The following is a 17,265-nucleotide window of genomic DNA, read 5'->3' as shown; positions in this document are numbered from 1 at the left end:
TAAGGCTGCATTGCTTTTCATGTAGAGTGCATTCTCTTTCTGAACTCACAGTGGCATCTTGATTCTGCACTCCCTTCTCCTGTGTTCTTCCTGACCTATTCTGACTAGAATATGCAGCTCACCTGGCCACCCAGAGGGCAGGGGTTTGGGGACTGGGTGAGAAGGGTGAAGGGATTAAGCAAAAAAAAAAAAAAAAAGAATCATGGACACAGACAACAGTATGGTGATTGCCAGAGGAAAAGGGAGGTGGAGGGAAGTAGAAGATAAAGGGTGGGTAGATGGAGATGGAAGGAGACTTGACTTGGGGTGATGGACACACAATGTGATATACAGATGATGTGTTGTAGAACCATCTACCTGAAACCTGTATAATGTTATGAACCACTGTCAATTCAATAAATTCAATAAAAAGGCAGTATTTCTGACCTTTCTCACTTCCTTTCTAGCTTCATTTTCTCACCACTAACATACCATTTATTCAACTTATATAGATCTTGTGTCTTTTCTATTTCCCAGTATAATGTAAGCTTCCAGAGGTGTGGGATCATTTACCCCCCTTTTTTTTTTTTTTGCTGCATGGTTCCCACACCTGGAATAGTACTTGGCACATAGTAGGTGCGCTCAAAGGATTGAATAAATGAACATTTGAGGAGGAGATTCCAGAGAATGGCATTCTGAGAATACCGCCATTGTTATTTGTGGGATCATCATGAAGTACTTTTTAACAGCAGAGTAAGCAAGAGATGAGATGATAATTTTGTATCCAATCCTGAAGCATAAGGGAAGAAAGGCATTTTTACTGAGGAAAGAGGAGTTTCTAAGAGAAATTTATAAGAGGCTCAATGAATACTTTGAGTTAATGTTGGATGCTTATATATAAAAGCACTTGCTATGGACTGAATGTTTGTCGTCCCCCCCTCCCCCTGCCCCACCTCTCCCAAATTTCTTACGAGAATAAATTCTTAGGAGACCTAATCCCGAATGTGATGGTATTAGGAGGTGGGGGCCTTTGGGAGGTAATTATGTTATGAAGGTGAAGACCTCAGGAATGGGATTATGCCCTTCTAAAGGAGACCCACACAGAGCTCCCTCAGGCCTCCCACCAATCGAAGTTACAGCGGTCTTTGAACCCAGAAGCAGGCTTTCACCAGATAACCGATCTGTCAGCGCCTTGGTCTTGGACTTCCCAGCTTCCAGAACTATGAGAGGAATTTCTGTTGTTTGTAGGCCGTCTGTCTATGGCATTTTCATTATAGCTGCCTGAATGGGCTAAGACGGGAACTATGGCCGGCAGTTTCTTTCCAAATATGGTCTAGATCTATGTTTCTTAGCTAATTTCCTGGGTCTTTCCCCTTCACCAGATGCTGCAGCCAAATGGATCCATTTTTCAGTCCCTGAATGTGAGGTTTCTCTCTTACATCTAGAATTGGGTCAGACTTTCTCCCTCTCTGTTTCCACCCCTCTTCTTTCTTCCCTTCTCCCGCACTTCCTCTTTTTAAATCATTTGTTAATTAACTCCCGTGGGCCAGGTGTTATGCTAGGTCTGGGATCACAGTGATGAATAAGATTTAGACCTCATCACCAAGTTCCATGTGTTCTAGACCTAGTAGAGAGATAGGATTTCAGTGGGTGGGAGTGTAGAAAAGAGGCACTGACTAATGGCTCGAAGGCAGTAAAGATTGGGTGGGCTGGTGCTTGAGTTGGTGCTGAGACTACATATAGGTTTGGTTGCGGATCTCACCTTTAAAAGAATTAATTACACATCTTCTAAAATTCTGCAAACTATTTAAGAAAATGATTGTATCCTCTTTAGTATACTTGAGGTAGGTCCAAATCATCATTCTTATGTGTCTTGTCAATGTGGAAAGGGCTGTTAAATGGTAATTAATTTAAAAACTGTGATTCTAGGATTTAATGGTTTTTCTTTGAAAATTACCATTAAAAAAACAACAACTCAAACTAATCACAGAAATATGTGATTGTGCATTCTCTGAAACTGGCCTTAATGATGTTAGAACTTGGCTTATAGTTTTTCTTCTTAATTCTTCATGCCTGTTGCTATCATAACCTTCTGATCATTCTCTCTTATTATTTTACTGTTCTGTGCCCTAGTGTTAACTTCAAGCAAAGCTAAATGGCTTTCCTATTTAGTTGTGCATAAAACACCAAGAATGTACTGGTATGTGTATCTTCACAATGCCAAGAGATTGAGGGTTAGAATGTTAACTTCATTTAGCATTTTCTTTTTCTCTTTAAAAAAAAATATTTTTAATGAGAGGAAGGGAGAGGAAGAGAGAGATAGAAACATCAATGATGAGAGAGAAGCATTGAATAGCTGCCTCCTACTGGGGATGAAGCCCACAACCTGGCATGTGCCCTTGACCAGAATCAAACCCGGGACCCTTCAGTCTGCAGGCTGACGCTCTATCCACTGAGCCAAATCTGGTAGGAACATTGAACATTTTCTGTGGAAGAAAAAAAGGGTGATAAAAAGGCCTTTTATTTAGGGAAATAAAGTAAGGGTTTTAGTACTTTTATAAATTTAAATAAAAATATGTAGAGAAAATTAGATATTTTAAAGCTTAAAGTAATGAGACTATATATATCTATTTGATGTCATCTGGGATTTTTTTTTCTATCAAGCTTTTCTGGTTAAAGGAAATCTTCCAGTGGTTTCAAGAACAATAATGCCTAAGAGAATGGAATATTTAAATACAACACTCAACAAAAACAGTCATTCCATGCTGAACTAAGGAACTTTTAAAATTTATACTTAAAGTTACACTTACTGAATCATATTTTTATTAGCTACCCTAAATGTTAACTATTAATATACGTTTTGATTTGAAACTGATGATTATGAGTGCAAAGTGGGTTATCAAAACTGTTTTAATATTTCTTAATATTTAGGCTTCTAAAGAAATAAGAACAGTCAGAGTGATATAACCATCTCAGTCATTGACAAACAGAGTATTTAACTGGCATGACAGTTATCATCATTATGCTAATCATAGGAGATAGGGCTCTAGAAGGATTAAGCATTAGTTATTCCATTCCCTCCAGGAAACGGCAAAATTCAGCTTCACTGGGTTATAATTAGAAACAAAGTGTATTTTAACAATGAAAAAAAAAAAATCTTAGGTACCTCAGCACACAGTATGCTAAGGGCCTGTGCTTCAAGCCTTTTAATCTCTAGGTGTGGCCTATGGTATAAACACTTCCATAAGCATTTACATACTTGACATTTAGCAATACAGCAGTGTGCAGCCACATCCACATGCTTTGCCTTATGAAACAGAATGAAAACTTCCTACGGACAGGGCGAGCTGCTGCTGATTTTGTATGTCTTTCTCATCCATAGTGCAATCCAGGCTCAGAATGGTGCTTTGTCAGTGACAAGACAGGCACGGGAGCAGAAGATTAAGCTTTCTTTTTCCATGTTTTTCTTTTTTCCTTTTCTTCAGCAGCAGTACAACTATTGATGGTGATAATAACGACTACAGAACGCTTGCTTGCTATTGGCTAGGTAGGACTACTGTATTAGATTTGATCTTATCCTTAGGACCTATTAAATAGCGTTATTTAAATGTTGTTGTTGTTGTTGCCATTTTATGGATGAGACCTCTGAGGCACAGAGTGGCTAAGTAACTTGCCCAAGATCACAAGTCAGTAGAATGGCTGGGCTGTAACCAGACAGTCTGGCCAGGCCCCTGCCTCTCCCTGTGCCGCTTGCTGAGAGAGCTGTGTCCGGAGGCATTGCTTCCAATTTCAGCAGCCTTTTTGGCGCTGGCCTATCCTGAGTGGGATTTGTGATCCCTCTCTTTACTTTTCTTTTTCTTTCTTTTATCTCCCCGCCCCCTCCCCTCCTTCCCCACCCCGTCAGGTCAAGTACAAAAGAGATTTTGAAGAAAGCAAAGGGCGGGGCTTCAGCATCGTAACCGACACACCGGAACTACAGAGGCTGAAGAGGACCCAGGAACAAATCAGTAATGTAGGTGACTGTTCAGTGATGTCATAGCCCTAACTTGTGTTTCTGGATGCGAAAGTGAGATTGGGTGACTTGAAAGTATTCTTGTTGCTTTGGTATGTAAGCAGTATTCATTGTACTCATATAATATGCCAAGCTCATCTGTGGAATTCCTTCCCTTTGATTTTATCACAGGTATCTAGAACCTAACACGTCCATAGCAATGTCTATATTTCTTTAACTTAAAAGAAGTTATTGTAATTTAACATCTTACTCCATTTTGAATGGTCTTCCGCTTTTGAATTCTTCCAAAATAGGACTTTCATAGCTAAGTTAAAAAACCTGACATTTTATTTATTTACTTATTTATTTTGTGCTGTGGATAAACATACAAAAATATACATATAAAGTCAAGTATCTTGAGGAATCTCATATTTGCTAATTATGTGTATATAAGATTTTATACTTTAGATATTTATAGAAATGAAGTATTACATCTCATTTTAAAAATAAACATTTACATAGGAAGTCACTTTGAATTTGAAAGCTGCATCTTACTCAGTAATATGTATTTTTTTAAAAAGAAAATTGAGACTAACAAGTTCAAAGCATATTAGGTACCAAAAAGTGTTAATTCAGTACTTTATTACAGGTGGACAAACAGCTATTCTTACTTTTTATAATTTATGTCTGTGATTATGATTCTTCCAAAGTTTATATAAAGTTTGTTAAAATGTGTTTTATTGAGAAAAAATTAGTTCAATGTTAGGCATTCAAAAGGAAATATTAATGAAATCAACAACTGTGTACATGATATAAAAGTATGCAAATACGCATTTTTCATGAGAAGTTTATCTTGTGTGTCATGTATAGTCACTAAAGTTTGTATATATAAACGTTACGTTATGTAGCCTTAATTACCAGGAAATGTTTAATTAGCAAATGGTTTTAAACTCATTGATACATGGCCATCATGATTATATATAGAGTGACAATTTGCAGATAGAATAGTATATAATTTGAGAAAGAATTTCATTTGTCAAAAGTTCAAAAACAGAATAATGTTTAAAAAAACATGTAGGGTGTGAGAAGAGGCAGAGTAAACACTTTTTTTTCATATTTCCTAATGTTTATCCATTATTTGCTCTTTAAATGGACATTTTATGAAGGATTTTTTTCCTTTGAAGAGAAAGGAATGAATTGTAAGGATTCATGACTTCTGTCCCTTAGTTTTTCTACTCAATCTCAACAAGCTCCACTCATGAATACTGAAGATCACTCCCCTTATCTTTCTCTTCTCTTTATATTTTCCTTAAATCAAAACTGATTTTTTACTTTTAAAAATGCAAATTAAAGATATATTTCACTGGCAGTTACATTCAGTAGCGTCTCTTTTTTGTGTGCATTATTTTGGGAACTTTTATTAAAAATATAAAAATAATGCTACAGAAAAGAAAGCTATAAATCTTCAACTATCACAGAAATTTATTTCAAAAAGAGCTAAACATTCTGCTTAAGATATCGACATGACAACTAACACAAGGATTGCAGTGGATTGAAAGGTAAGCTTTTTAATTTATATTCAAATTCAGCCAATATTCATATTTAATAAGAAAAGAACTGATCATTTCACCAACCTTTATCATTAGCAGGAATATGCATTTTATTCAATACCAGAGGTTGTTTGCAGATCCACTCTTCATTATGCAAAAACCCTTGTCACACAGGTATGTATATACATGTATGTATCATATACATAAGAGTGTATAAAATACTATTTAGATTAAGCCTATAATTTAGACAATGCTGATTTTTAAAAGCTTGTAATTTAGATATCTGAATGTTTTTGCAATTGTCTTGATATTAGCAACCATAGAAGTCTTGCAAGTAGTACTTGTAGCACAATGAGACATGTGAATATGTGGATAGTAGTAGAAAATATAAATTTCATATTACTGGTAGGGATTTACTTTTTTTTTTTAAGTATATTTTATTGATATTTTACAGAGAGGAAGGGAGAGAGATAGAGAGTTAGAAACATCGATCAGCTGCCTCCTGCACATCTCCTACTGGGGATGTGCCCGCAACCCAGGTACATGCCCTTGACTGGAATCGAACCTGGGACCTTCCAGTCCCCAGGCCGACGCTCTATCTATCCACTGAGCCAAACCGGCTTTGGCAGGGATTTACTCTTGAAGAAGCGAAGCTGTTAAGTATTCTGAGGTCTAGTGAATTTATTATTCATTTAGAAATGCTGAAACTTTATGAACTTTTTCCGTGATCTCATGGGGTTTTCCATATTAGCCAAAGACCTTTTTTTTTTTTGTAAGAAACATGGGTTAATCTGAAAGCTGGTATGTTTGCCAGTTCCATTTTCCACATTACTTTCAGATAAACCCAAACACTGAAATATATTGGCCAAATGCAGACAGCAGTTGTTTTTTTTGTGTGTGTTTTTTTTGTTTGTTTTCAGACAGCGGTTTTTGACAGTGGCCTGGTCTGTGTCTGTTTTGAGATGGAGAAGGTGAGAAAATGTCCAGACTGGACAGACATCAGACTCTTTCTGCTGGAGATGCCGGGAGGCTCATCTTGGAAGTTAGAAGGGATATGAGATTTGAGCTCCAAGTTTAATACAGGATGACGTAAGTGGGTTAACTAAGCCAGGGTCTTGACAACCTTTATTTTTCCATTTGCTTCATTTTTTTTACTTGTTTTTACTTTATTTAACTTTGAATGTTGTCTGAACCCCCCCCCTTTGATTTAATTTATTGGGTGACACTGGTTAACAAAATTATACAGATATCAGGTGCACAGTTTCACCACACATCATCTGTACACTGTATTGTGTGTTCACCACCCCAAGTCAAGTCTCCTTCCGTCACCATTTATTCCCCTTATTCCCTCTTTCACCTCCCCCTCTCCTCTTTCCCCCTGGCAATCACCACACTGTTATCCGTGTCCATGAGTTTTTTCTTTTCTTCTCCCCCTTCTCCCCCCAATCTGTCTGGATCTTTCTAAGCTGCCTTTAATCCCCTTTGGACTAAAGAAAGTATAAAGACATAAAACAGGGGATTTAATGACACTCCTAGGTGTTTTGGGTAATACGTTATGGATGAATGGGCATTTTTGATTGCTTGTGTCTGTGTCAGTTACATGAAAAAATTTTCACACACTTTCATAATCATTTGTCCAGGATTTGAAATCATTTGGAAACGCCCACTCAGTCTGCATATGTTGGTGAGGTGTGGGATAAAATACAGCTGTCCATTTGAAATTGTGTGTAATGAAAGGGTGAGAGTGGGTTTAGCCTTGACTTCCTTCTTTGGGGATCTATAATGACAACATACTGAACCTGGGAGATTTATTAAATGCTGCAATTTAAAATTCTTCTGCTATGTTACTCAGTAGAGCTGCAGAAAGAATAAGAAAAGAGGCCGGATTACAGAATGTGCTGAATGATTGGAAAGAAACAGAATTAAATTCCAAATAAAAAAATTTTTTTACATGAAATTCCAGAAGATGTCTTAGTATCTCCCCCACTCTGCCTTCTCAGCCCAATCCTAGGGCATAAATTCACAAATGACAGAATTATCCTCCACAATTTTTTTTTTCCTTAGTGATTGATATTCTAGGAAAAGGTTCTTAAAGGACAATGAACAACCATGAATTGAGGAATTTCTGTGCTGGATATTTTTAATACCTTTTTTTTTTTTCTGTTGTCCATGTAGCTCTAGCATGTGTGGGTAATTATAATTCAGGTGATGACCACGTTCATGTTTAGAAGTAGTGCATTCAGGGAACCAGCAGCAGGAGAGCGAGGCAGAATCACGGCCCACATCTGAGGGACTCATCCAACCTTGAGAAGGTTACTGATGTATTTCATTCTGCCTGTTCAGACACTAATATAAGCTGCACTTTCAATTAGCTAAGGCAGTCTGTGGATAAATTGTGAAATAAAATGGTAAAGTTCAACTCCAAGAGACTTTTACAATCTTTGTGCAGTAGGTAGAATTTAGATGCCTTTTTAAAAATTTGTTTCAGGTGGCGGAGAAATATTTTATGAAGGGGAAGGAAAAGAGCCCCAGATGACAAAACTTGTATTTTACAGACTGGCTGAAATAGTAAGTGTACCATTATGTGATTTGTCAAGATTTGTTTTTGAGGAAGTAATTGTGTGTATCTTTGTGCATGTGTGTGTGTGCCTGTGCGTGCCGGCTTCAGTGGGAATCTTTAGAAGCCCTTTCCTTAGACCACTGAGGGCACAGGCGGTACTGTTTTCACCTGCTCTATGTTCTCCCCCTTACCCTGCCAGGATCTATAATTTTGGTTCTCTCTCCTGTTTCCCAAATACCTGTTTTACTACCATTTTCAATTTTGCATACCCATTCATAAGAAATGCTTACTGACTTTACAAAAAAAGCTAAGGTTGAAGGTCTTTTTTTTTTTTTTTAAACATTATGGAACAAAGAATGTCTCTGTAATTTGATAATAAAATGTGATTATTTTTAGTTTTTTGATATGGCTGCATAATTTTTCATTGACTTCTTAGAATGCAAAATAGATTCTATGCTCATTAATAAGCTCGAGTGAGTACTGTTGATTTAGTTCCCTAAGATTTTGTGAGTTAACTTAAAAACATTAGATTATTGAAGGTAAACATGGCCTAATAATTAAATCGCAGTGCCTGTGGACTCTTAAAAGATTTGATTCGAAGTTGGGTTGAGCGTAAGGGTGAGCATGAAGGGAGGGACGACTATCTAGGGATCTGGTCTCTGTTTGTAATTTAAATAAATCATTTTGACAGAGACTGACTGTGGCCATGTTCAGGCTGCTGACAGTGTGAAATTGAGTTGTATGGTGGACAGAAGACAAGCAGTCAAGAGAAATCCCCAAAGGCAAATTTTGTTATGTAATTGGGTCAACTCATGCATGAGAAATGCATGCTAATTGTAAACTGGTGGCAAAATTAGAGTATATGAGGCAATTAGATCTTATATGAACCTGCACAACTGACGTAGGATTTTTCCATGTTTTAATATTTGGCAGACATTAACAATATTTTCTTAAGGCAAGAAAGGTAAAAGTTAGAAAGTTATTTAATATTAAAATTAAAAAATCATTTGTTAATTTTGTTCCTTTACACAAGAAGCATAAGTTTTATAATGAAAATTTATATGAAATCTAATTTTGAGTAGTAAAACGTAGCACACTAAATTTGAAAGGAGAATAGGATGGCATTTTTGTTATAAACCATAACTGGGGTGATTAACATAGATGATTATTTATGAGGTCAATGGTTTTGATTGAAGCCCTTGGTGTCTGTTATTTTCATGGAGCAAATTTACATGTTACTTTAGTGGATCACACTAACTTATCTCTAACTTATCTCAACCAGTGACTCTGATGCATTTTTTGAGTAATAGTGGGTCAGCAGCATTATTTTATAGCAAAGATCAACTATGTCAGAGAAAGTGATAGGGCAATAACATATATTTTCCTTCTAATACCTAACACATGTATGAATACTTTATTCATTTCAGAAGACTGACACATCCCGTCTAATTAGAGCCTCTGAACAACCTCTCCTCAGGGAAAGTATTTCTATAAGGAATGCTTATACTTTCATGAGAAAAATGTATGGAAAATTACCTTGTGGTCCTTTCTCATTTCCAAATCTGTGGTTTCCCTAACACCTGGTTTTGCTTTATTTTTCCACCTAGGGCAGAACTTCAAAGGTTGATCTCTTCTTTTTATCCTCAATTTTTTAGCCACAGTCACTTAAAGAAACAAATACATCCCAGACCAGTAATTACTTGTGCATGGCAAGTACAAGAGTTGTGGTTATAAAATGGCATTGTCTGAAAGGGAGGCTTGGGAAGGGCCCCTATAATAAAAGAATTAACACGTATGAATTCTTTTTGGAACCAAAGATGAAGGATCCAGCAAATGTTTTCTGAAGATCCGTCCTTTGTGAAATCCCTTTTCCCCATCCCCCCCTTTCTTTTTCAGTCCTACAGTGTTTAGGCCCTTATCCTGCCTGAGTTCTTGCAGGAGCCTCCTAATTGGCCTTATCTCCTTCCAAGCTCTTTCTGCTCCTTCCATTGTATCTTAAACACTCTCACCATATGACTTTCCAAAATATCTGTTTCATTAAGACCCTCATTATGACCCATAAAATTTTTTCCTTGGACCTCCACTTTGAGGAGGATAACATCTAATCCCTTTAAGCTCTTTAATTCTGACTCTAAGGACCCTCCATAATCTGCTTCTAAATTATTTCACCTCATCTGTCACTGTCCTTCAACACTATTCTTCCATTTGTTTTAGGCCTGGCCAGCTAATTTGTTTTAGGCTTTTGCATGAGTCATTCCTCTTGTTTGGATCAATTTCACACTATCCATGAATGACATCCCCACCCCTTGATCCTAGACACACACTCAGACCCCAGTTACAGAGAGCTCACGGAATCACGATAGTGCTTTCTACGATAGCACTGGTATCTGCACTACTCATTTCACACATCACATTCCACATTTTGGCTTTAATTAGCATTACACGTGGTATGTGTTTTACCCCTCTAAATTCATGAAGATGAAGATTATTCATGTCTTTTTCAGTTTGTTTTTTTGTATTTATCCAAGAATGCATTCATGGCACTTTGTACCTTACCTTTCTTGTCATGTTCTTAATTTAGGCCCTCTCTATGCCTTGCTTGGGTTGTATCGCTTGTCTGTTCTCACCTGTCACAGTACTGCCTCTTCTCCCTCTATTGGTGGTTTCTTGCAAGGTTCCTAAAATACACGTCTAATTGTCACTCTTTTCCTTAAAATCTGTCATTGGCTCCCCATTGTCTTTGGGATAAAATGCAGAAACTTTAGCAAGGGGTATGCGGCTGTCCCTGTTTAGTGCCAGCTGAGGTCTCCAGCCTGGGTTTCTGTCTTGGACTTGAGCCCTATCCACTTCAATCTTCTGCCTGGAAGGTCATCTGCACACTCTCCACATCTCTGCTTAGCTCAGAGGCTGCCTTCTCTTCCCTGGCCTTTCTCCTCCTCTCCCAAACCTGGCGGTCTGATTCTACAGCTGCACTAGGTGCTTTCTCCCTCCTAGACTGAACTCTCTGAAGAGTTGGGCTGTGTCTTTTCCTCTGTAGCCCCAGGACCTAGCACAGAGCTAAAATTAATAAACAGATTAATTGACTTCTTGTGCCAACACATCTTTTCTTCCCATTGCTTCTCACTCTGCCCAGGCAAGGCTGCCAGTTCTGGGACTTACTCAAGACGACCCCTGATAAACACACAAATTTTGATACTTTGAGAAGTGAATACCTCTCAAATTGTGTGCATTTCATTTTATAATGGCAGTTATTACAAGGAGTTTTACTTTCTAGGTTTATTTCAATCAAACATCTATTAAGATCTATGTAGATATTACATTGATTTTTTTCCTTAAAACTTCCAGAGCTTTCCTTCATTCCATCATTCTCTAGCATAAAGTAGTTACCTAATTAATCATTGTACAGTAAATGACTGACTTTTATTAAGGATGTGTTGTTGTTTTTTTTGTTCTTTGGTATTTCCTCAATATTTTTTCTTTTTCAGAAGAGTCTGCCTTCCCATCTAAGCCTAGGCAAATAAAATTTTTCTTAGGCTAAGAGCTACAGTACTGTAGGGAATTAATCAATCCCTTCAATACAGAATTGCGAATACCTAGAATAACTCTTTGCACAGAGCAGGTACTCAGTAAATCTGTGTTGAGTACATGAATGAGGCAATGATATTAAAAATATTGACTACTTTTGCATATTCTTTCTCTTGAAACTTCTCTTTGCAAGAGAGGGAGTTTTTAAAATTGCTTTGAATTACATTTGTTTTGTGCTGCTTGCACCTATTTTGCACTTAAATATTTCTGTAGTTTCATGAACAGATTATAGTAGTTTTCTCTCAGTAAAGCAGGACCGATTGCTTTCTAAAGTGGCATCTAAAAATTTCATTATATTAGAAATGCAAGGGCTACCCCTGTTTTAAAATATTAGAGCCAGGGAATTCTTTTTGGTGTCTAAGCACCTGAGAAAAACAGGGCTTCCATTAGTCTCCTCAGGCTGCCATAACAAAATGCAGCTGGCTGTGTGGCTTAAGCCACTGCAGTTTTATTTCCTCACAGTTTTAAAAGCTGGAAATCCCAGATCAAGTCAGGAAGGGTGCTTTCTGGTGATAGGTCTCCTCCTGGCTTGCAGATGGCCACTTTCTTGCTGTGCCCTGACATGACCTTTCCTCGGTGCCTGTGCATGAGAGAAAGAGGTCTCTGGTGTCTCTTTCTCTTCTTGGAAGGGCACTAACTGAATAGGATCAGGGCCCCACCTGATGACCTCATTTAACCTGAATGACTTTCTTAAAGGCTCCATCTTAAAATACGGTTACATGGGGGTTAGGGCTTCAAAATCTGAATTTGGGGTGGGGGACTCACAATCTAGTTCACAACGGGACGGAATGAGAAATGATCTGCATGTATCACAGGGTGATTTGGAGATAAGTAACGTGTAAACAGTGGAGGTGGGTGACACTACCTGTTATATTCCAGGAAAACTTACACAATCAGTTTTTAATTTTTCCTATTTTCAAACTGAACAATCTTAACTAAAAAACAAAATTCCTTTTAGGTTCTATTTCCCATCCTTTATTGGCTCTTTCAAGCCTCTTTTTCCTTGTGGTTTTTGAGTCATAGTCATTTACAAAAACAAAGATAACTTACAGTAGTAGCAATTATGTTTTTCAGTTTTTCAGGTCTCAGTTGAGCTTTGTAGATTACTCACATGCCCTGTGCTGGCAGTTTGGCCTGGGCAGATGTGAAGAAAAAGGAGGGAAGAGGTGTGACAATAGAAAATAAATGTTCATATGCCACAGGGAAAGTCTAATAAAGACTAGCTTTTTTTTAAAAAAAGTCTCAATTTCTAGTGCATTATACAGATTTAAAAGTTAAAAAGTATCTGACTCTTCTTCCAGATTCTATTATAACCCTTGGAACACCCCTACGGGAGAGTACATGAATGTTAAAGAAAAACCAGAAATCTTACATATGTATTTGTGGAGTCTCCAAATAGGACTATCATTAATAATTATGCCACCTAATTATACTTTCAGTGGATATTTGGAAGTAAGTTTAAAACCTGTTGTGTTAGTTAATAAGTGTAATAGTCAAGTGTCATTTCAACTTATTAGGAGGTCATGAATCAAGGGAGACATACAGAGATTTGATTAAAATCCTTTGGTAACCCAAACCAAGTTTATACCATTAAAGAAGATTGCATGATTACAAGTTAGAAGCAAGATTTTTTTTTTAAATTATATGCCCATATGATTTCTAGTTTGCATTTCATTTTCCTAGAAGAATTGTGTTATAAATATTGTTTTTCTTTAGTTTTTGCTTGTACTTTCTGTTACAGCTTTTCTTTCACTGATGTTAAGCTTGTTTTGATGCCTTTTGTTCCTGTGCACAGAACTGTAGGCAGTGCTGCTTGTGAAAGCATACCTCTAAATTCCTGTTTGAAGGACCTCTTGTTTTTGTGAGGTGCCTCGTGACTTGGTTCCAAGGACAAGAGCAAGAAGTTATGATCATTTTCTTCTGTTTTTTCCTCTTTTGGATGAACTTTTCCTCTTGTAGCTATCTTAATTGTAACAAAGTCAACCTTTAATTTGTTTGAATTAAGCTTTTGTACCATTGCATTCTTACAATTACGCAAGTGTCAGAACGTGCTTGTGTTTAGCAAACTATGAAAAAGAGTATAGATTTAGAAAAAAGAATAAGAAGAAAAAACCTTTAAAATCATTCTGTTCTTTTGGAAACTTTTTTTTTTTTGTAGAGAGAATTGATTTTCCCAAATGGATTTAAATATTTACTTTCGTTGGGTAATTTATTATGAGGCCTCGGAGGGCAAGTGACATTTCTTGTTTATGTCTGAATTCTTCTGAACACAGTGCTTTGACTATAAAGAATAAGATTGAAGCGGGAGTGGCCTTCCCAGTTACTTTACATGTGCAGAGGTGTTCATTTAACATTTGCTGTGGACATCACGTCGCACCAGGCCCGTGGATTGCAGAAAATATGGGGAAACACTTTTTGTATGGGCTTTAGACTAATGCTAGGACGCAGGAATTGGCTGGGAGAGGCTTTCACGGAGAAGGAGAGCCTCAGTGCAAGGGGGTCTGTGAGGGAGAGAATGGCGTTGAAATGAGCAAGGGAAGGAAGGAAGGAATATGATGAGGTTAGGAACACCCGGCAGCTACTTGTTAGGCTGCAGAGAGAGACATTATTACTGAAGTGTAGATTGAGACAAGATTGTTGAAAGAGTTGTATCATATTTTCAAATGTGCACATTTTCGGTATCTATAAATAAAATTTTTTTTCCTTTAAAGAAACAACTTTTGGAAACAATTATTGGGCTTAACAGACACTTTTCAGTGTTTACTTTGTGCCAGGCACTTTATTGGAGGTGGGTGGAGTGGGATAGAATGAGGAATAAAATAGATATGACCCCTGACCTCGCAGAGCTTGCAGTTTATCCTCTAATAGGTGAGCAGGTCATTGCTTCACAGAGTGATAAGTGCTTGTTAGAGGAGGTTTGGGAAGTAAAGGAGTCGAACCCTTGCCACAGGTATTTGAAAATAGTTATTGAAGAATTTAACTGAATCATTCTTTTTTTGAGTAGTGGTTCATACTGTCCTTTTGTAAATTGGTGCTATCAATTTTACTTTTAAGTTTGCCTGTCTCCTTATGTATTCCCTGCCTGTCAATATGGATTTCCAGAAAATATCATTTAAATTACTCAAACCATAGTATTAAATATAAACTGTAAAAAATGCTCATTTGTAGAAGAGTATCGGTCATCAAACATTAATTTCAGGGTGGTTAAAAAAATCCATATAAATTCCTGCATGCATTTAGTAATTCAGACATATGTTCTCTCTCTTGGTTTTCAGTGCTTTTGCATTTGAGAGGTTTTGAAAATAAAACTAAGGCCATTTTTTCTTTATCTCTTTCTCCAACTTTGGTAGTGATACTTCCAAAATAAGAATTTTTTATAACCCAGTCGAAAATATTGAGAGAACATTTTGCTTTTAAAAAATATCCACATATCCACAAGAGCCTCACATGAACCTGCACGTTTCCCATACACACATAGAGTGTACAGACGAGTTTGAGCGCAGAGCTACTGAAAGGAAATGATAAACATTGCTTAGTGCTGTCTGGTTTCCACCTTGGGCGATCTTGGCCCAGTCTGTGCTGACAACGAACCTCTGGGACGCCCCCTCAGTGCTGTGGGGTCTTTTCCTGCCAAATATTGTTCTCTTGCAAGATTAAATAGCCGAATCAGCGTGGCCCAAATCTTGATCCTGCTGAGAGTATTAAGACTCCTGCAGGTTGTAATACAGATTAGCTGGTGAGAGCTCTGCTGGAAAAATAAAGTGAGTTTCTCTAAATGAATTTAACAACTGCTGTGAACCTTTTTGTGTCCTCCAGCGTGAGTGAGTGTGCTGGCAGTTAACCATTTATTTTCCTCCATTTTCCCAAAAGTTGTTCCAGTCTACCCATGGTCATTTATTGTAAACATTTTCATAACTTTATTTAACATTTATGTTTTGCCAGGTAAGGCATTTGACATATTAAATTACTGTGTACTGTGAAGGGCCGATCATTGTTGACTTTATTTATTTAAGTAGGAAAACCATTAGACTAACAAAATTAATTCAGTATCATTCATATAATGGAATACCACTGGGTTTTTTAGAGTGAACTGATTAGCATATTTCATTCTGATCATAGGCTTTATGTTATTGGTCAGAAAGTTGTGCAATAACTAGCAAGAGGCAGACTGATGGCTAAAAATATTTACATTGCTTCCCCCTCTATTCTATTACTATTTTTGCTTATAGTGTTGGTTGATAACATTTGAAGGTTCTAAATTCTACAAAGATTATATGAGTCTTTCCCTTAAATGAAAAAAAAAAAAAATCAACAGCAATGACACTAACCTCTAAAGCAGCGGTTCTCAACCTGTGGGTCGCGACCCCTTTGGCGGTCGAATGACCCTTTCACAGGGGTTGCGTAAGACCATCCTGCATATCACATATTTACATTACAGTTCATAACAGTAGCAACATTACAGTTATGAAGTAGCAACAAAAATAATTTTATGGTTGGGTCACAATATGAGGAACTGTATTTAAAGGGCCAGAAGGTTGAGAACCACTGCTCTAAAGCATAAAACACACAGATAACCTGAAAATAATTAGCAGTTTGTTAGATTTCCTGGTTGCTGGCTTCTGGGTAAGTTCATAAAACTCTTTTCCCTTTTGGGGGCTCCTTGCTTCACTTATATCTGAAGCATGTGCTCAGTCTGTTTATGAGACAGTCCTCCCATCTGCTCCCTACATTATTACCCATTTGTCTCTTGACACCTCGTGGGTGTGTGTATGATTTCTCAGTACAAATGTCTGTGACTGTGATTGTAAATGGCAAAGCATGACACAACTGTAGTACCATTGAACTGATCAGTGCTGTGTTTACTTTTGTAGGCCTCCTTTGATTGTTACTGTGATTATTACAATAATAGCATGAAAAGATAAATAATTAATTAAATTATTTTTTAGCCTGTTGCAATAAGTGTACCAAAAACTGGGGGGTAAGGAATGTTCTGAGAGAAGGCTGAGCAGTAGCAGTTTGGCAGCATTTAACCTGTCTTCATAAAATAGCCTATATTTTGCAGTTATCCTCTGTGAAGAATGCTAGACAAAGTACCACCTGATCTTAAGTCTGTTTCCTGAATACTGTGGAAGTGAGCTTGCAGCTCTCTCTACCATGCTGTTGGTGAAAGAATTGGGGCCAGGACTGAGGTCTTCTGCTCTCTAATCTGGTTTGCCTTTTTTGGACACATGATTCTGACTCACCTTTTTGGAATTGTTGAAATTGGAGTCATTCAGAAATAGACTGTCAAGGTGCATTGGAAGTCTTTTAAGTACTAACCTGTACATCCTCTAAAATATCATTAATGGCTCAAAAATGAGTCAAGCGGACAAAACATGAAGGTATTATCCTTACTAAATGCTCATGGGATTTCCGTGCCCAGGATCCCTGACTTGAGTCTCACAATATGAACACTGTATCCTATTTTAAGTTATGAGATATATCACATGTATAAGTAGTCTATAGGAACTCATGTATAGTTTAAAGAATAATAATAAGATGTACATCCATATACCTACCACCCAGCTTAAGAAATAGGGCACGTTGGAAACCTTTGAAGG

At 37.3% G+C, this 17,265-nt stretch overlaps 1 protein-coding gene across 2 annotated transcripts in view; it reads left to right on the top strand.

Annotated features, from left to right (window-relative positions):
- The window catches only part of NEBL (nebulette), a 395,366-nt gene that overhangs the window by 212,553 nt on the left and 165,548 nt on the right, over positions 1-17,265 (top strand). The window contains exons 2-6 of one of the 2 annotated variants that reach the window (XM_059660686.1): positions 3,884-3,991; positions 5,449-5,529; positions 5,617-5,694; positions 6,441-6,609; positions 8,009-8,088. Coding sequence is in view for 1 of the 2 variants with exons in the window: in XM_059660685.1 (XP_059516668.1) it covers positions 3,884-3,991 (108 nt within the window). In the remaining variant the exon portion in view is untranslated. The remainder of the gene's footprint in view (positions 1-3,883; positions 3,992-5,448; positions 5,530-5,616; positions 5,695-6,440; positions 6,610-8,008; positions 8,089-17,265) is intronic. The other variant, XM_059660685.1, reaches the window with a different exon arrangement.

Source organism: Myotis daubentonii, chromosome 1, assembly GCF_963259705.1.
Source record: "Myotis daubentonii chromosome 1, mMyoDau2.1, whole genome shotgun sequence".
Taxonomy (NCBI): Eukaryota; Metazoa; Chordata; class Mammalia; order Chiroptera; family Vespertilionidae; genus Myotis; species Myotis daubentonii.
Note: the sequence above shows the minus strand (reverse complement) of the source record. Positions and strands in the feature narration are given on the sequence as shown.